General features: G+C 38.9%; 1 protein-coding gene across 1 annotated transcript in view; it reads left to right on the top strand.

The window, feature by feature from the left end:
• The window catches only part of LOC104374787 (glypican-5), a 384054-nt gene that overhangs the window by 118829 nt on the left and 247279 nt on the right, over positions 1 to 17946 (top strand). Inside the window, exon 4 of the mRNA XM_086618456.1 lies at positions 13951 to 14081. Coding sequence (XP_086474582.1) covers positions 13951 to 14081 — 131 coding nt within the window. The remainder of the gene's footprint in view (positions 1 to 13950; positions 14082 to 17946) is intronic.

Below are 17946 nucleotides of genomic sequence, written 5' to 3'. Positions count from 1 at the left end.
GGAATAGAGATTGGGATTCAGGCTAAGCAACCTAAACAGTAAATTTCATTTTCCTTTGTTTTACCTTGTTGTGGGCCTGCTTTTTGAGGGCAGTGTCTCTTGGCTCACGCATTAAAAGCCCAGTGGCTTAATTTAGCTTCCATTTGAGCCAGTAGTGCTTTCTTGTGGATGGAGAAAAAGGGAAGTGGAACTCTTCTCTAGTGCACTGAAGGAAGTAAAGAAATGCACGTTATTAATGAAAAACTGGTACATGTGTTTAAAAGCAGATAAGCACGGGCTATATAGTTCAAATCAACCACTTCCAGTTCCTTTTTAGGAACTAAAAATTTTAGGCAAGTAAAACAGTTATTGAGCAAAACGAGCTTGTGTATTTAGGGCAGTTTAATTACAGCCTTAAACAATAAGTTGGGCTGCATTGATGATTGCCAACTCCTGTTGCTATGCTGAGCTGCTGGGTGGTCTTGGACGTTAACTGGGTGCATCATGCCTGGATTGTTTGTGCATTTGGGTTTGCAGAGGAAGCCTCGGATCCACTAGGATGCTTTTGAGATCATGCTCTTGTGAGGTTTGTATCTGAATTCTGCAAATCCACAAGTTTTAGGTAGGCAAGGCAAATATCTAATCATGCAGGCACTTTGCCAGAGCTTTTGAACTCAGAATGTGATTTGTCAGCAAACTAAATTGGTTGTCAGGACTTGGTCAGTTCCACGCCTGTCCTACATGTTTTTTCTCAGATTTGTTAATCTCTCTGTCTTAGCCTCCTTGTCTGAAAAATGAGGATAAAAATAAAAAGTGTTACTGCCTACTGGGAGGTGAGGGCTGTAAGACAGGAAAGTTGCAGTATTGATAAGTGCCTCTCAAAAGTGTAGCTAGAAGTGAGCAGTTTACTTCCCGGAGGCGTGATAGTCTCACAAATCACATAATTGTCCTATGGATGCTTTGCTGTACTATCGGTTTGCAAATAGGTAAGCCAGTTCTGATGGGGAGCTTTAACTGTGCTTTTTGATAGTGTGTTTTGTTTCATTTTGCCTTTTTTTAAATTGTTATTCATGAGCTCATAAGACATCCCTTCCTTATAGGACACCGAGTGCTTAAGCCACTGTATAATGCCAAAATACCAGACAAAAATTGGAGACAAGAGCATTCTTCCTACCCAAAAGACACTAAAGAGTAGGGAATTTAAAATTTTGATGAGCTAAAGACTCATCTCACATCTCTTGATGTCAACAACACAAGATTAAGATTCAGCACTTTGGTTTGGTTTTGCTACCTCTAAAAGGCACATAAGTACTTGAACATTGGAGAAAGTGTAAAGATTTGTATACACTTAGGTACCAGTTATTTTCTGCTGCTTTGCGTGCTTGCTTGGTTTGGGTCCCTCTCTGAGGTTCCTCGTGCCGTGATTAAGGATCCGCATGTCCAGCAGGGACATCAAAATTTTAAATTCCCTACTCTTTAGTGTCTTTTGGGTAGGAAGAGGGTGGTGTTTATTCTTAGATGACTTACCAGAAGTCACAAAGGATATAAAAAAAGTCACTTCTCAGATTTGCAGATTGGTTGAGGTTGGGAGAGACCTTGGGATGTCATCTAGTCCAACTGCCCTACTCAGACAGAGTCACCTAGTACCCAGAACCGGGCTCAGTGTTCCGGGTGTGGCATTGCCAGTGCTGAGTAGGAGGGAAGATCACCACTTATCCTAATATAGTCCAGGATATCATTAGCCTCTCCCCTAGGACATGTTGCTGGCTCAGTTAAAATTTTCTGGTACCCAGTCCTGTGCCCTTTTAGAACATCTTTTCCATGCAAATGTAGTTTCCAGCAAACGTGCTGAGAATTCCAATTTTGTCAGTTTTCTGTATGAACTCAGTGGCCTTTAAAGCTCCACACATGTTCACTGTGCTCCATTTTATGTGATATGATACATAATGTGCTGCTTTACTGCATGTTTGATAAAGCATGATTGATTCTTGACGGCGTTGCTAACACTAATTCAGCATGTTGGCTGAGCTGGTGACTCATATCCAGTCAGTTACTGGCAAAGGGTGACTAGTTTTTGTTAAATGGATGCAGTCATGGTTTGTCGAAGTGACTGTGTAAATTGCGTTTGACTGCACCTGATGTCCCTGCTTGAGTTTGTCAGTCTTTAAGTAAGAATTAACATTGTAAAAGGAGACTTATTTCGGATTATGAGGTGTTTCTAAAAGTCTAAATGTTAAATTTTTGCTACCCTCCAGCTTGAAAACATACTGTCTGATTTCCTTCATATTTTCTAGGATTATTTCTCTGAGATTTTATGCAAAGCCTGAGAATTTCAAACCAAAAGAAAGGCCGTTATTTTGTTTGGTCTTGTTGCAGAACTTCATCAGAAATGGGTCAGATAAGTACATGAATGGATCTCAGAAATTTCAGTGTGCCTTCAGTGAGCAAATGGTTTCTAGACCAAGAACTAATGGCAAGACTTTTTGGCTAGATATAATGGTTTAAAGTGGATCCTTCTGTTGCTTTTATTTTAACAAAGCATGGATCAGAAACGAAGTTTGAAATGAAAAAGGCCTGACAACCATAAACGAAGAGTCATAGAATCATAGAATCATAGAATGGTTAGGGCTGGAAGGGACCTTCAAAGGTCATCTAGTGGTCTTGGATCTGTTATAAACGTCTTTATTCCTTGTTTTCAGCTTTATTTTTGTACTGTTCCGCTTCCCTAACACCAAACTGCCATAATGGTGTCATTCCAGCACTCTGAGCATAGTCAAAATTAATTTTGCAGAGAGCAGGCAGTTTAAGACCGTGCTTTCTTGAGAGTATTTCCTTTGTTCATCAATTGGCCCTTGACTCTTTAAGTTGAAAACAGGATACATGAACTAGTAAATAAATTACACTTAACATCTTGCTAGAAAGATCTCTGTCTTGATGAAATTCCAAGGTACAATATTAAAGGTCTGATACGCAGTTTGGACTTAAACTTGCAGATTTAGCGTTTTCATCCAGGTTCAATTGCAGAAATGCTCAACTAGTAAAATAACGTTAGTGTTTTAATAGTCCTAAATAGATCCACACTAATCAATCACTGTAGTAAATCCTCTAAGCATCCTTCTTTTCACCAAGTATGCAAGGTTGGAGTGTGCCTGCCACATTTTCAGAAACCAAAAGGCTGTTGATGCCAGTGAAGCTTGTCCCAATAGATGGGACGAATTAGGCCCTCAGGAGAAGCTATAGTCCTCTCTGATGGTAAAACTCCTAATAACATCTGCCTGAGGTTCTAAGGTGAAGGGGAAAAATCAGCTGTTTTGGTACCTGCTATAAGCAACACATCACTGCTGCATTAGAAGTGATTTCTTCAAGAGACAAGAGAGTAGTCTTTAAATCTGCTTCTAAATGTAATGTACTTGTCTCAATGTGAAAAGTGTCTTCTAAATATTTAAAACAAGGGCGACTGGTGCCCCCAATAATTGTTCTACATACTATTGCTATAGGTCTTGAATAATTACTCAAGTCTTCAGTGTCGTCTAAAATTACTTATTTGTCTTCAGAAAAAAAGGCATGAGAAAACATGTTGATATTGACAGCAACTGTCAGAAAACCATAATTGAAGTGATGTATCTCATGAGAAAAGAATTGAATGTGTTTGCTAATCTTTTCTAATTATCATATTCCTCTTGTACAGAAATCAGAAGGTCATTCTGACCTTCTTTGGAGGTCTTGGCATTGTTATTGACTTGTTTATTTAGTGATTGCATAAACTTACAGTATTATTTCAGCTTATGTGACAATGTGAAAGTATAATGGCCTTCTGACTTCCTACATATTTTTGTTAAGTCACTTTCGTCGTGACTTTTGGAAGAGCAAGTTCAGGCATTTTGCTATCCAATTAAATGCTTGCAGGGATGATGACCAGGAAAAAAGAAGAATCACAGGATCATAGAATAGTTTGGGTTAGAAGGGACCTTAAAGATCATCTAGTTCCAGCCCCCCTGTCATGGTTGCTCAAAGCCTCATCCAAGATCTTAGGATTTAAAAATTTTGCTGAAAAGTGGTGTTTTCCTGGTCTTGATTACCATTTTTGGCAAATGCTTTCAGGAGAGTTTTATCAGTGCTCTTAAATATATGGGATGTGCGTGACTCTTCATGTATCTTAAAACCTAGATCACATTTGCAGCATTAGCCAGCCCTAATAGGGATGCCCTCTTCCCTGTAAATATCCTGCTGAAGTTACTCAGATGTCAGTTTGAAGTCATGGAAGAAGCTTTTCTCAATGAGATTTGAAGTAAACTCTTTTACTTAGGGAATGTTTCCTCTGTTTATTTTCCTGAAACTTGGTTCTTAGGATCTATCTACCTGCAGAGAAATGGGAGATTTTGGCTGGGAGCTGTCAAGCCTGAGAGCCTGAGATCCCTCCTCTTCTGTGTTGATGTTCTGCTTGTCCCTTCACCACTCTAGAGCTTCTTCCCAGCTCATGTAACCCAGCTTTCAAGCACCCTGCAGTGGAAGAGAGACCCACACAGAATCCACAATGGTTTTCAGAAGCATTTCAAATTATCTGTGAGCCTGTAGGACAAATAGTTATATAGTTTGTTTGCAAAACTAGATATCTAATTAATGTAATATTTCAGACACCGAATCAGTGTAAGTCTTGGAGTAGGCAAAAATGAATCTTGTTCTGCGTTACTGTTCATTGCCCTTTTTTGAATATACTGCATAACGCCAGCCACATAAAAACTAAGAAACAATTCTGTTTGCATTGTATAAAGACTGGAGACAAAACACTTCCATCAAAAGCTGTGTTTAGAATGAATATACCAAAAGGTGTGCTAGGATGATTGTTCTGGATGTCTAGGCTTGTGCCTAAATACCTGAGTGCTGATGCCCACATGAGAAAGTGTGTTAAACTCAAAATGGAAGCTGAATTGCATGCTCAGAGAATTATGTAACCAAGTCATCCATAGATCAGATCTGGCTCAGGTTCCTAGTAATTCAGTGCAAGTTTTTATTGATTCATCTATGAAGAACAAGTGTTTGCAGTCGTCTCAGCCAGTTATTCAAAACCATTCCTGCAATTCTGTTGTAATTATGATTGCAATTACTATGTATAGAGGACCATAAGGCTGCAGCTGGGTCAGACTAATGGTCTATTCTACCCAGTTGTCTTTGACGATACCAAAAGGAGATGCTGTTCAGGGAGAAACACTCCCTCTTTCAGCAGCCTCACCTTCACGTTGATTCATTTTGTCACTGGGCCATCTTGTGAATTCTGCTGCTGGGCAGCTGCAACTTGGTAATACCAATGGGACTGACTATGTTGGGGTGGTGATCAAACTAGCTGCGTTTAGTGAAAAGGGTCCCGATGTTTTCTCAGAGAGTTCTTGGGCATCATCAAGAAGTGAGGTACAGATCAATGTTGCTAAAGTTAATGTGAGGAAAAAAATGGCTTTTTTTATAGCTCCTTATGTGACTGTCTTCTAATCTAACTTAAAACAAATTAAACAAATTAAAACAAATCGTTTTTTGATTAAAGATATCTAAGAAGGTACCCGAGTCTAAGGAAAGATGTTTTTGCCTGTGCCAGCTGCTGACCTACCTGAATCATGGGTATGATCTCTTCTACTTGTCAATCCCCTGCTGCTAGAGGTTGCCAGCCCTCATTGCAGTCAGTGATGGAGCTTTCTCTGAGTCATCTCAAAATGAGCCTTATTTGCTCGGCTCGACCCTGATACTGATGCTTGGCTCCTTTGACTGCAAAGGGCTAAGGAATACCACCATGGGGTCCTGCCATCAGAGGTGGGGTGGTGCCAGCCCTCCCTGCTGCGGGAGGGCGGGCAGCAGCAGCAGCAGCACTGGGGCCAGCTGGTGGTGGTATGGCCTTCTGTCCGCATAGAAGTCTTTAGAACAGGCTGGTTCCCAGTGCAACCTGCGATCTGCAGTGATAGCTGCACCAGTTTGGTGTTCAGTCTGTACAACAGTTGCGTAGCAGGAAAGCCCTAAGAGGATATGAGAATGTTTTCCTTTATGTATCTCTGTGTGTGTGTTGGTAAGAGGTATGATCTTTCTTTGCTACTTTTTGTACTTGGCTATTGAACCTTTGAAGAACTATGAAAGATTTTTCTTAGTTGCATTCTAAGCTTGCAGTGATAAAAGAAATTCCAGTAATATTTTGATAATTTTTTTCACTTAATGGGAATAAATAATAAACACATAACATGCAATACCATTTTAATATACTGTAATTAATTTGGAAAGTAATAAAAGGGAAATTTGAATAAAATCTTTTCATTGATTTTCTTCTTATGTTATCTTTGAAGTTACCTAATTTTTCTGAGAGCTTTTAAAGTGACTCACTTGGATTGATTCCCAATGGAATTTTCCTTCCATGGTACATTATTGTAATTAATTATAAAATTGAGCTTAACCTTTCTAGGTTGTCAATATCTAAGGACGAATGTCACAGCTAGCAAAGGCTGACTGTCAGGAAAGATTAGTACGGAATCTCGGAGGTATTGTGGGGGAAGGAGGGGAGCTATCATTACCTCTCAGGTGCTTGAGGTTTGTGGGTTTTTTGGCTTTATAAATGATTCCAACTTCTCTTTTCAACTGGGTAAATATACAATTTGAATAAAAATGTTTAAAAAAATCCTAACAAAATAGGCAAAGATATTGACTTATGTGTGCTTGAAAGGTTTTACATGTGGAGATAAACTGTGGATAGTTTGATATTCTGACCAGCGTATGCAATTTTAAAAGCCAGTGTAAAATAATTGTAATTTACAGTGAAAATTTGTTACATATAAGCTGTATAGAATTCTTGAAATATCTGTTACCCTGTAAGATATTTTCTTATTTTACGTTTTTCCAGAAATCCTCAACTACTGTCCCTGTGGACAAGACCTGTGTGTGTGCATTCAGATGCAGGCTTCATGGCATGCCTGGTTGCTTGTCTGAGTACAGATTATCTAACCACTCTTTCTTAAGGACATAGTAGGATAAGGTCCCAAATTCTTATTACTCATCATCTGCATTTTTAATTTGTGCAAAGACCCTGTGGAGTTTGATTCATTTGAGCAGCTGCTGCAGAATTTGACAATTGTGTGTGCCCAGTGTTGATGCCTGAAAGGATGTCTCTTCTGCCACAGACAGAACCTACAAAAGACAACAATGTCGATTCACACCAGCACAAAACCTCCTAACGCAGCACTTTTTTTCGAGAACCAATTTCAGGGCTGTTTGCAGAATACAACTGTTAACTCCACTTTTGCTGAATGCTCGTCTTTCTTAATATATCTACTAACCTAGAAACCTGACCTTCTTAGTTAAAAAGGAAGAAAGATGAATTGTTGAACAGATGAACAGAGTCTTTAAGTAACACTTCTTATAAGGGCATCCAGGAGTACTGCTTGGCCTTGTAATACCTCAGGTTTGACCCTTAGAAATATGTAAGAGGAAGTTGATTGCAGCCATATAAATTATTCTCCTATAAATTCTGTATGCTTTAAACCTGCTCCTTTTTGACTTGACTCTTGTTTGAGTTGACATCCTATGCAATATTGAAAATCCCTATGACTGACTAATTCTGCTTCTCACTGTACACCCCTCTTTGTAGGTGTACCTGTGAAATGGCAATGTATATCCGAGTTTGGAATGGGGTGCTTGGGACTGCATACATGCTGCTAGTCCACCTTCCTGGCGGGCTGAACCTACTGTGCCATTAGGGGAGGTCCTCTGAGATCTTTTTGACTGCTGCTTGTTAGAGGGGTGTTAACCAAGTGTTTCCTTAAGGATCACGTAACAATTTGTGAACTTTTGTGAGGATACATGTTCTCCAATCAAAAGACCTAGAGATGACTTCAGCTTTGTGATTTGCATCTGCCTGTTCTGTACTAGTGAGGCAGCTTCGTTCCGGTACTGGGCAAATGTTGCTCTAGCAACTGTGTTATATGGCTGGAGTATAACTGGCCTTGGGTTTTCTTTAATCCCTCCTTGACTTTGAAATGACTGCCTGAAGTTTTTTAGCCAACATTTTTAGCCAGGGACTTTAGTAGAGCTTTTTGGATTTACTGATTTCAAATTTCAGCATTTTGAGACTCTTAAATAACTCTTGACGAATTTTTTTCCCTGCCTTTTTGTATGGGGGATATAGTCCCCAGAGAAAAAGCATGAGAGTCTTAAACTATAACTTGTTGTCAAACAACTCTGCACGCTGACATCCAAATTTTTTATAGTTACTGATTCCAAACCTTTCTGAGACAGGAGGCGCTTTCAGCATTAGCACCTGTGACAGCCTTTCTCCTACAGTTAGGGAGAAGCACGAAGATATTCTCAGTGTCTGCTTGTTGAAGTGCCTCATCCCTGCACATTGGTACAGGGGGACGGGGGGATAGAGTTTCCCTGGCTCTGGGTGTAGAACAGTAGCACAGCAAAGCACGTAAGATCATTGAAATAGCTGGGGTTAAGTTGGGGAACTGAAAATAGATTTCAGCACCAACTAATCCGTCAGCTGTGTTAAACAGTGTTCCATTACTTCTGCATTCTTGCTAAGACAAAACATTTCCCGTTCAATTGTTTTTGTTATTTGAGGAAAATTGTGAGATATACCTAAGAGTAACAGGAGCCTAGATTTTTTTTTTTTCATAACAATATCAGAATGATCTGTATCTCAATATCTTTGTACTTGTCCATCATTTTTCAGGATACGCCTATAGTTTATTGTTGTTTCCTCAGAATGTGAGCTCTTCATTTTACAGGACTTGTTTATTTCTGGCACATTTGTATCTTGATTCCAAAACTGAACCTGGAAATCTTACTGTAATTCAAATCACTTGATAAAGCTGGATATGTCCAGAGGCAGCAGAGAACACACAGAGCCACGTTTCTTATGGATTTAAATTCCATGGCTGGATTCTTTGATGTCTTAAGTAAGTGTCAGCTCTAACAGAAGGCTTTTCTGCTCCTAAGGAATTCATAATGCTGCTCTCCTTGGAGGAATCTCTAGTATCTAGTAATGGTCAACTTCTCTAACTGCCTGTTTTCAGAAGACTTGTAGGAAATCAATTTACATTAAACTGTCCAATAGATTCTAGATTCAAGAGAGGAGAATGCTCCCCTCCTAAGTGAAATACAACGTATTGCTGCAGGAAAATGAGCTAATAATCCCTTAGCTTCAGTATTGCTGAACTTTGCTACCAGCAAAATGCTGCATTTGTAATTGGTAATGTTCCGTAAGAGAGAGAATATTTAGAGGGAGGCAAAATCAAAGGTTATTTGCACTCTGCTTTTAATGATCTATCTTATTCTCTCGGCTATTGCCTCTTGACTGTGAGATTTTGTTCAATAAGCTGTAGACAGTGGCAATGAGCAGTAAGCCTTGGCTTGTTTTATCCAATGTGCTCCCACTCACCTTTTGAGCATTGGGAATGAGCGTTTTTCAACAATACTGTAGTAATAGGTGACAGCCACTCCAAAGGAAAGGATTCTGTATTTACATAATGAACTTGGGTTGATGACTTAGTCAACAGAAAATGTTGAACAAGATATCTGTGGGTGTTTTGTGCCATCAGTAATCAAGTGATAAGGGTATGTCTGACCCGAAGGAAACGAGATCTCATGGTGAGCATGCAAGTCTGAAAATTCAAACTTGATTTCCCTGTAACTCAATGTTTCTTGCTTCACTCACTTCAAACTTGGCAGCTGTAACCAGCAAACTCCAATTTTGATTTGAAATGTGTATGTGGCACATGTGGCGCAGGGTGCGGTTGTGCTGGTGCCTGCACAGTCATCAGGAATCTGGACCAAGGGGTGTGATTTGTCAGGGGTGTTCACCCAGGCGCTGAGGTTTTCACAGAGCTGAATTGGGTTGCGGATTGGTGGGGTGAGGGTGGAAATCTGCTGGAAAATGTGTCAGCGTTTTAATAATAACTCAAAGCTCGATCGCTAGTAAAATCTTGTATTTTAAAATACTAAGCTTCCCATTACAAAGTCAAAGAAAATTACTGTTCTGAACTATTGAAAAGGTCTCCTGCTTTAGAGAGATAAGATTCTCTTGGTATCCAGAAGGGCATGACATTTTTCCCTTGTTTGATTATATTAGGTATATTAAATATGACCTCAATGTTTAAGGTTGCTCAAGCTGTAAGAGTTCAAAAGATTTCGGATGAGATATTTTTTTTCAATTTATTTTGTTAAGCCTTTGCAATAATTGTAAATAGTCAATCTTTTAAAGAGCAAATAATAAGAGGTCAAATAATCCATATATGTATGACTCTGTATTTAATCACAAAGGAAAGTTCACAGGAAAAGAAATGTAGCTGTGGCTGTTAGAAAGACAGATATTCAAGAACAATCATTGGTGTATAAGTAAAAATGCTTTAATCCAAAGAAGAGTGTGTAGAATTGTGAAACATCATTGATAATTCAGAAGATAAGAAGGTATGAGGAATACTACTTTTCAGCTATAGATGTTCACTGTTAGAAAGTAGACTTGATTAAATATCATCAAAGAGACAAGAGGAATGACCTTAGTGGTGTTGTAGTTAATGAAGGATGATTTTACTATCAGTTTGTAGTTCAAGATTGGTAGGCTTATTTTTAAGATTAAAAATAAATGAGCTCAGTCATTCTTTATGTTGATTCCTGATTATTCTGAGTACTAAAAATTGAGTTTAGGAAAAGTGCAATGGATTTTCTCTTTCCGCTAATTTCTGTTAAATTTTATCACAGGTATCTCCAGTTCTTTGCAGATAGTGTTTTGCAGTTCTCTTGCCTTTCACAATATTTAATGTGTCAAATGGACTGGATGATCTCTAAGGTCTTTTCCAACCTAGAAAATCTATGAAATCTATGAAATTCTAATGTCCAGTGTCAGAAGAGGAGTATTAGTTTCTGTTTAGTAAAGAAATTAAAAATAATCACTTAGTCTACACTTTCAGTGTAAGAGATAACTTGGGAGCAGTAAGTCACACATACAAAAAAAAGAATCGTTAAAATCCCAGTCACCAGTTTTAGTAGTGGTATTTTTCGTTTGGGTGGTGAGGCTCAATTCATGAGCTCAGAGTTAAACTGACAGTGCAGTTGTCTGGTGCCCTTAGGATGGGAGGGAAACCCTCCATGTCCTTACTGTTGTTAACAGACAGGTGATTTGTAGCAGTAGATTCCAGATGTTGCAGTTCCAGAAAATACTTTTTTTTTTAAATGTCATGCCTAATACTTTCACAGCATTAACTCATGTTTCATAGATGTCCTAGCTGAAAGTTTAAGATGATTTTCTGTACATGAGCGTTCTCATTCTTGCCATCAGCTTTGTGACTGTCAAAATTAACTAGTAAAATTTTGCCTTTTCTCTAACTTTATTTTGCAGAAAAATACACATTTCAATAAGTTGTCAAAGTTAGTTCACAAGAAAAAATAATTAAAAAATAAATAAATATCAGGTTTCTGTTTAACTCATCCAAAATCTGAAACAAGTATGCCACTTTCGCATCGTTTTTTGTTCCTTTAAGTTTCAAATGCTGTTTGACAGGGACTGCCTCGCATGATTTATTTTTTTTTTCCCCCCCAATAAAACACAATCCGGACCTCAGCTGAGACATTTTAAGAGCCACTGTTATTACAAGTAATGTATCATTATTGTATCTTCCATTTTGTTAATCTCACTTCAGATTAAAATGTCTGTGCAGTAGTTTAAATTAGGGAGAATTTCTTGTGTTTCTGAGCATATTAATGAGAAGAAAGGCGCTAAAAGGCCTGCACGACAAAAAAGTGTGCATGTGATTTCCCCTTTCACTGAACGAGTTACTTCCTCTTTAATGGAGTAGAACTGTTTAAAAGTTCCTACTGAGACATATTTTTTTCCTTAAAATACTGTGATTTTGTTTGATATGCAGGAAACTGTTATTACTGGTTAAAAAGAAAACCCCAAAGTTAGGGTTTGGCGTAGAAAACACTGAAACTTTTGCAATGTAAAGAGTCATTCTATTTCCATGGTATCAAACAGACAATTCCAAACAAAGTGAGTATTTTCATTTGGATGCTTGGAACTATTGATTCACAAGAAAAATGGTGACTCTAAATCTCTTTGAAACTTCTCACAGGAAAACCAAAAAACTTCATTGCTTAGTGTATGAGAACCACATTGCCTTTTCCACACTGCTCTGGTTTTAGTTGGTTAAAACTGTCTTAAACCCATAGTGACTAGATTTGAGGTGTATGTAATTTGAAGACATGAACTTTAGTGACATGATGGTAATCTAAGATGGATTTTGCAGAAATCTATGCTGGGAATTTGGGTCTGCATGCTGTAGGAGACCTGGAGCACAGTAGAGAGCATCCTGTGCAGGAATGAGGTCCAGCTGTGTTACATGCTTTGTCCAGCTCCAAAGGGTTCAAAAGGCATTTTTAGTTTATATTTTCAGTTGCACAGAGTGTTCGTGTGTGATTTTTTTTTTTCCTTTTTCAGAAGTTTAGAAGGAACTGAAATAGAATATTTTATTTTACAAAGTTGTGTTTTAAAGCAATGCTCTGCTAGTCCCTGGTGAGGCTAGAACAATATACACAGTGCATGGTGTTGAGTGAGGCAGCTGGCTCCCGCTCTGGCTGCTGGAGGTATCTCAGGATTAATTCAGGATGTTTGCATTCAATTGCTACAGTTTTAGGTTCCTCACAAAATATTATACTGGACCAGGTAGTAACTCATACAACTCAAGTTGATGTTAAGTGTTATGCCTATACATCTTCCAACTTTTCCTGTTTGATTGGCCTGGTTTTTCAGAGGAAGATGTCTTAGCTTTACATAGCAGTAGTTTTCGTGGAGGAAACGGGCTAAGGTGAGAAAATTGTGCTGACATATACAGCACAGTGCACATTTCTCTGCAAAGGGGCAGAGAGAATATTTGAAGTCATCCGTGGTCTGAAATATTTAGCAGATAGGCAGTTGTGACTCAGTAAGGGTTTTAAAGATGCAGTAAAATACATGGACCAGCAAGAATCCATCTCACCCTGATTATAATGGAAAACTGAAGAAGGAATACCAAATTCAGTGCGGTACAGAGTGATAGATTCTGTGTGATAAAGATGTCTGGTAGTACCATGCCTGCAGTAAGATTTTCTTTCTCTTCTTTTCATGTTTGCTTGAGGATTTAAGTGTAGGTGAAAACATTACAGATCCCTTTCCAATCTGCAAATAAGTAAAGGGGTTTGTCTTACTATTGTCACTTAAAGCTGTTAGAGCAAACAAATGTGGCAGGATGCAGGAGCAGTGTCAGATCCACAGTGCACAAAGCATAGACACAAGGTTGCTTTTTTCCTGGCGTTGTATTGAATCCCCTATGAGAGGCTTCAGGAAAGGCAACAAGGGCAAATGGCTGAGCGATGTTAATGTTCTGAACCCAGGATCCTAGGCACTGATGATTCCCAGGTCTGGAAATTCTCTTTTCATTCTGTTTTGTCCAAAAAAAGACTTTATTGACAGTGATTTGTTGATGCTGACTTGTTTCACTGATTCCTTGTTTTAAGGAAACATTAGGTAGTTAAAGGCTGGAAGACTCAATTGTCTTCCGATTACAAGCCACTTCAAACATCAAATAGACTCTGTTCTCTGTATACAGGGCAGATATTTCACCAAAATCTGTCTACCTTCAAAGTCCAGGTATGTTTCTTAATGAAAATTTGGTTTGGCAACACTTCCATCAGTCGCTATTTAGCCCGTTTCCAGGTGTGCTATAATCCAGGTGTCCAGTGACAAATCCATGCCTGTTGGCCTTCTGGTAGCAGTGCTCTTTGCACTGGCTTGTAATTTGGTTATTCTTTATTCAACGGACTAGTTTTCAGGTCCTGGAAAGAAGAATCCTTTCTCTAGCCCAGACACCTTCTCTTGCAGGAAACACTCACCGCAAGCAGACCTTTGGGCAATTGTAAATCAGTTTCTCCATTCAAACCCCATTTTTCCTTTCCCTTTCTTTCATACAGGTTGATAAAGTGTGTGGACAGCCCAAACAACAAGAAGAGAACCTGTCATCAGATAACATAGTGCCAGTGAAGGAAGTGACTGAAACCCAGACATTCGTGATGGCTCATGCTAGTCTGAACAACAAAAGAAGGTAACTCTAAGCAACAGTTGCTTTGAAATGAACTCTCTGCCTCACAATTTGTGTTAATGGTTCCTTGCACCATGGTGTTTAAGCCAGAGCCACGGTTCTGTGACCTTGTCTGTTTGCTATCCAGCCGTTGCCATCATGAACAGTTACATAGATGTCTTTGTGGTATTACATTGCAGGTCTCTCCAAGAAAAGCTTTTTACAGGCCAGATTTGATGTCACTACTTAGCACCAAGATGTTCATTATTTCCAGAAACTTTCAGTAAAAGTGATGAAAGCTTTTCCTCAAAAAAGTCTGAGTAATTTCCACAGTTGTGTCTAAATTACCTTAAAATACACTGCCCATGTCTTTAAGGACTTGAGCTTATCCAGGGGCAGAGATGGGAAGGAGGAATGGATGAAAAGGAAAGGGTGCCCTGACACAAAGTCAGTCCCTTATTTCTCAGGGCTAGGGAGAAGTGATAGGATCCCTTATAATCTCCTTGATTTGTTACATAACTGAACAAGAGCAGAAGCATTTGTTGGCGCTTGTGTCCATCTTGGCTTTTATTTTTCAGTTTTGTGCCAGTTGAGACACTAGACAGCTGAATTACTGCCTTGGGGCCCTGGCATGAGATATCCCTGCTCCCAGATCTCCTAGTCTTTCTTTCACTCTCCCTTCTGTAGCTCCTGTATTGGTTTTCTGCAAATTTTAAGTGGGGAGGGAAGGACATCTTTGCAATCCCACTCATGGTACATGAGTAGATGTCGAAGCTAACTGACCATAAAATCACAATGACATATTTCTGGCTAACATGTTGTTCTCTAACACCAGTATCTGGAACAGCTTCAGTGAAGTGAGTGGAATGGTGCTGGATTTATGCCTCAATCTGAGAACAGTATCTGATCTGCCCAGGGAGTCCATGTGTATCTGTGTTGGATAGATGGATGACAGACAATAATACTAAAATTCCTATATTCTGGAGTTTGAGTTGTGAAGATGAGATTTTTATCCATTTCTATTTTAATTCTCATCTAAGCTTGCATGAATGAAACAAGCTACTTTAAAAGATAAAAGTAATAGCAAGCTAGGTTTTTTTGAGTGATAGCAATATTTTTATCCCTTTGTAATTTAAAACCAAAACACAAAAGTTTGTGCTAGTGCTTGGAGCTAATCAATTTTTACCATGTAAATCACAGAAGAGAGCATTAAGGAAATTAAATTAATAAATTCAGCAGTAATAATCCAAAGAGCAGTGTAGTACAATTAACAAAATGCACTTTTAGAAACACAGACCTCCAGGCCATCTTCTGTATAACTCATTGACTTCACTGGGACTTATATGCTGGCAACCGAAAAGGAAAAATTATTAACCCATTAACAGGTAACTTCTGAAACAAATGCAAATTGGTGTCCTGAATAGCGAGAATTCTTTCTCCTCTTCCCAACCATCTAGAAGTGTTTGGATATTACCCTTTTAAAATGTAAGACCTGTAGATGGAGAAGAAAATACACTGAAACTGATGTACAGTAAATTAGACAGTTTCCCCAAATTGGTGTGTGAACTGAAAATGTATTTATCAAAAAAATCTAAACCAAGGCCATCCTTACATAATTAGCATAAAATATTACTGAAATACAGTGTTGATAGGTATTGTGGAGAGCCTATGCACCAAAAATGAATGATGGAGCCATGCCATAATTAGTGAGAAGTGGAGAATATTTTTAAATTTTCCACAACTTACTATAAAACACATGGCATGAAGTTTCTACTTTGCTTCTTTGAAACAATTGTGGAACAGTAAATAGAGTGAAATACGCAGTGATTGGCTACATCACTGTGGTGTTAATCCTCTATCATTTAATCACATATGATATCAATAAAAAGCAATTTTAGGTAATAATAAAATGTTATAATGGATGGGTGAAAGCATTCCCATGGCGGATTGTGTCAAATGCGCTTAGAGTGACAGATAACTGCTCCAGGGGATGTAGATTATGAGAGTGATTACGTGAGTCTTTGTTGGTGCCATTCCTTTGGGCGATTTGAAAAATGAAGAGCAATAACATCAGCTGTCTGTCAGCTGAAGTACAGGGTCACACAGGGAATCGACCCGAATGAATCTGTTGCTCTGTGTAGTAGGCATACCTCCCAATGATCCTTAATTCAAGGGGGGTTGGGAACATGGCTCCTGCCTTTTAGAATAAGGAAAGGAAAAGAGAAAGAATGAGCCAGCACCCCCCAGGTAAACAGAAAAGGGATGGCTCATTCCTTCAATGTGTCAGAAGATTCCCGAGCTCAGAGAAGCACTGGTGTGGCTAGCACAACTGTGGGAGAAACCACGATAAAGTAGCCTCATCTCTGCTGTAGTACCCGATTAGAGATGCCCCTAAAAACCTCATGCCAAGCAGCTTATGCCTATGTAGGTGTGTTTGCTCCGAAGGTATTACATCTTTGCAAGGCCACTTACAAAACCAAGCTCCTTTTCTGAAGAATTTGAGAACATTTGGTTTCAGCTGTTCAGTAGAGCCAAGGCTGTTCATTCGGTTGAATAAATGGGACTGTTAAGATGGCATCTCTTTGCCTGACTGATCTTTCTTCTGGATGTTTGTTTTTTGAGTCTGGCTGGAGGCAGCCTTCACCCTCCGCTGTTCTGCTCATCATGGTCCTGCATGGTCCCTGAATTCACATAGCAACTGGATCTTCTTTGGTGGTAGTTTGAATCCTTTTCTGCTCCTCTTACTCTCATGGGTTCTTGGGAGATTTCCTATCTATCTTTATTTTCCCTTGCATTGTATTCCTGCATGTTTTTGTCATGCAACACCAAGTGTTAGGGACAATAGTGTGAGAAGCTGAAACTTGAATAAATGTTCTATGATCTTGTAGGAAACTTTTTCCTCTGATTAAGCTGAAAAGTGTAGATTTGAGTAGGAATCTTTTTTTTTTTGTTGGCATTACACAGTCGTATTCAGGGATTAACTGAAACGGGCAGGATTGCTGCTGTAGTCATTTTTTAATGTGGAGGTTTCTATAACATGTAGTAGAGATGACAAGAAAATTGAAACCATATGATGGTACAGGGACTGTACATGGCATGTACAGAATCTCAATCAGTGAATTGGAATATTATTGCTGAATTCAGCACAAAGAGCTATTCTGGTCAGGGTCCCAACTCCTAGAAAAGTTGAATACCTGCTGTTTAGCATGTCTACTGCATGTAATATTTCAAACCACTAAACATAGACTGGTTACAGATCTGTATATAAAAATGTTATGTTTAACAAAGAACTATAATGTGATACTAGTCCCGAATTGAAGGAGGCAGGCTTTGAAATGATATTTTTTGGGATTTCTTTTTTATACTGCAGACTTATGGATCTTTGATACATCTTAAACAATTTTCAGATGTTTTGGGAATGTTTGAAGTCAATGGCATCTCTTTCATTTAAAATTAGCTATCTATTGAGTCAGGCATCACAAGATATTATTAAAATTTGAGTATTAAACTGCTAGTACAAAACAGGTTATTAATGCCAGATGTAAATTAACTTACTGTGGAAACAAATCGATCATCTCTGACTGGCCAAGGCAGAAGTTTCAGCGGGTCTAGATTTTCCCTGTTACAAATTCTCATTTCCTTTTTTAACTGACTGGGTTGGAATCCCTGCTTCAGTGATGACAGATGACACTCACCTGATGATCAGTGCAGGGCCATCCTCTCCTGTGGTCACCCTTGCTGTTAGCTCCCAGGAAGTATGATGGCAAAGCCACCATGGTCTCAGTGTCCTCAGTGCTGCTGAAGGTGTTGATTACTCTCTCCAGTAAGAGTTAACTGGATTGACAAGTGTCGTTGAACCTGTTTGCAGGCAGGCATTATGTGAAAGTAT

The sequence above is a fragment of the Tauraco erythrolophus genome, chromosome 11, assembly GCF_009769465.1.
Source record: "Tauraco erythrolophus isolate bTauEry1 chromosome 11, bTauEry1.pri, whole genome shotgun sequence".
Classification (NCBI taxonomy): Eukaryota; Metazoa; Chordata; class Aves; order Musophagiformes; family Musophagidae; genus Tauraco; species Tauraco erythrolophus.
The sequence above is the reverse complement of the archived record's forward strand: the minus strand, read 5'-3'. Positions and strand labels throughout refer to the sequence as shown.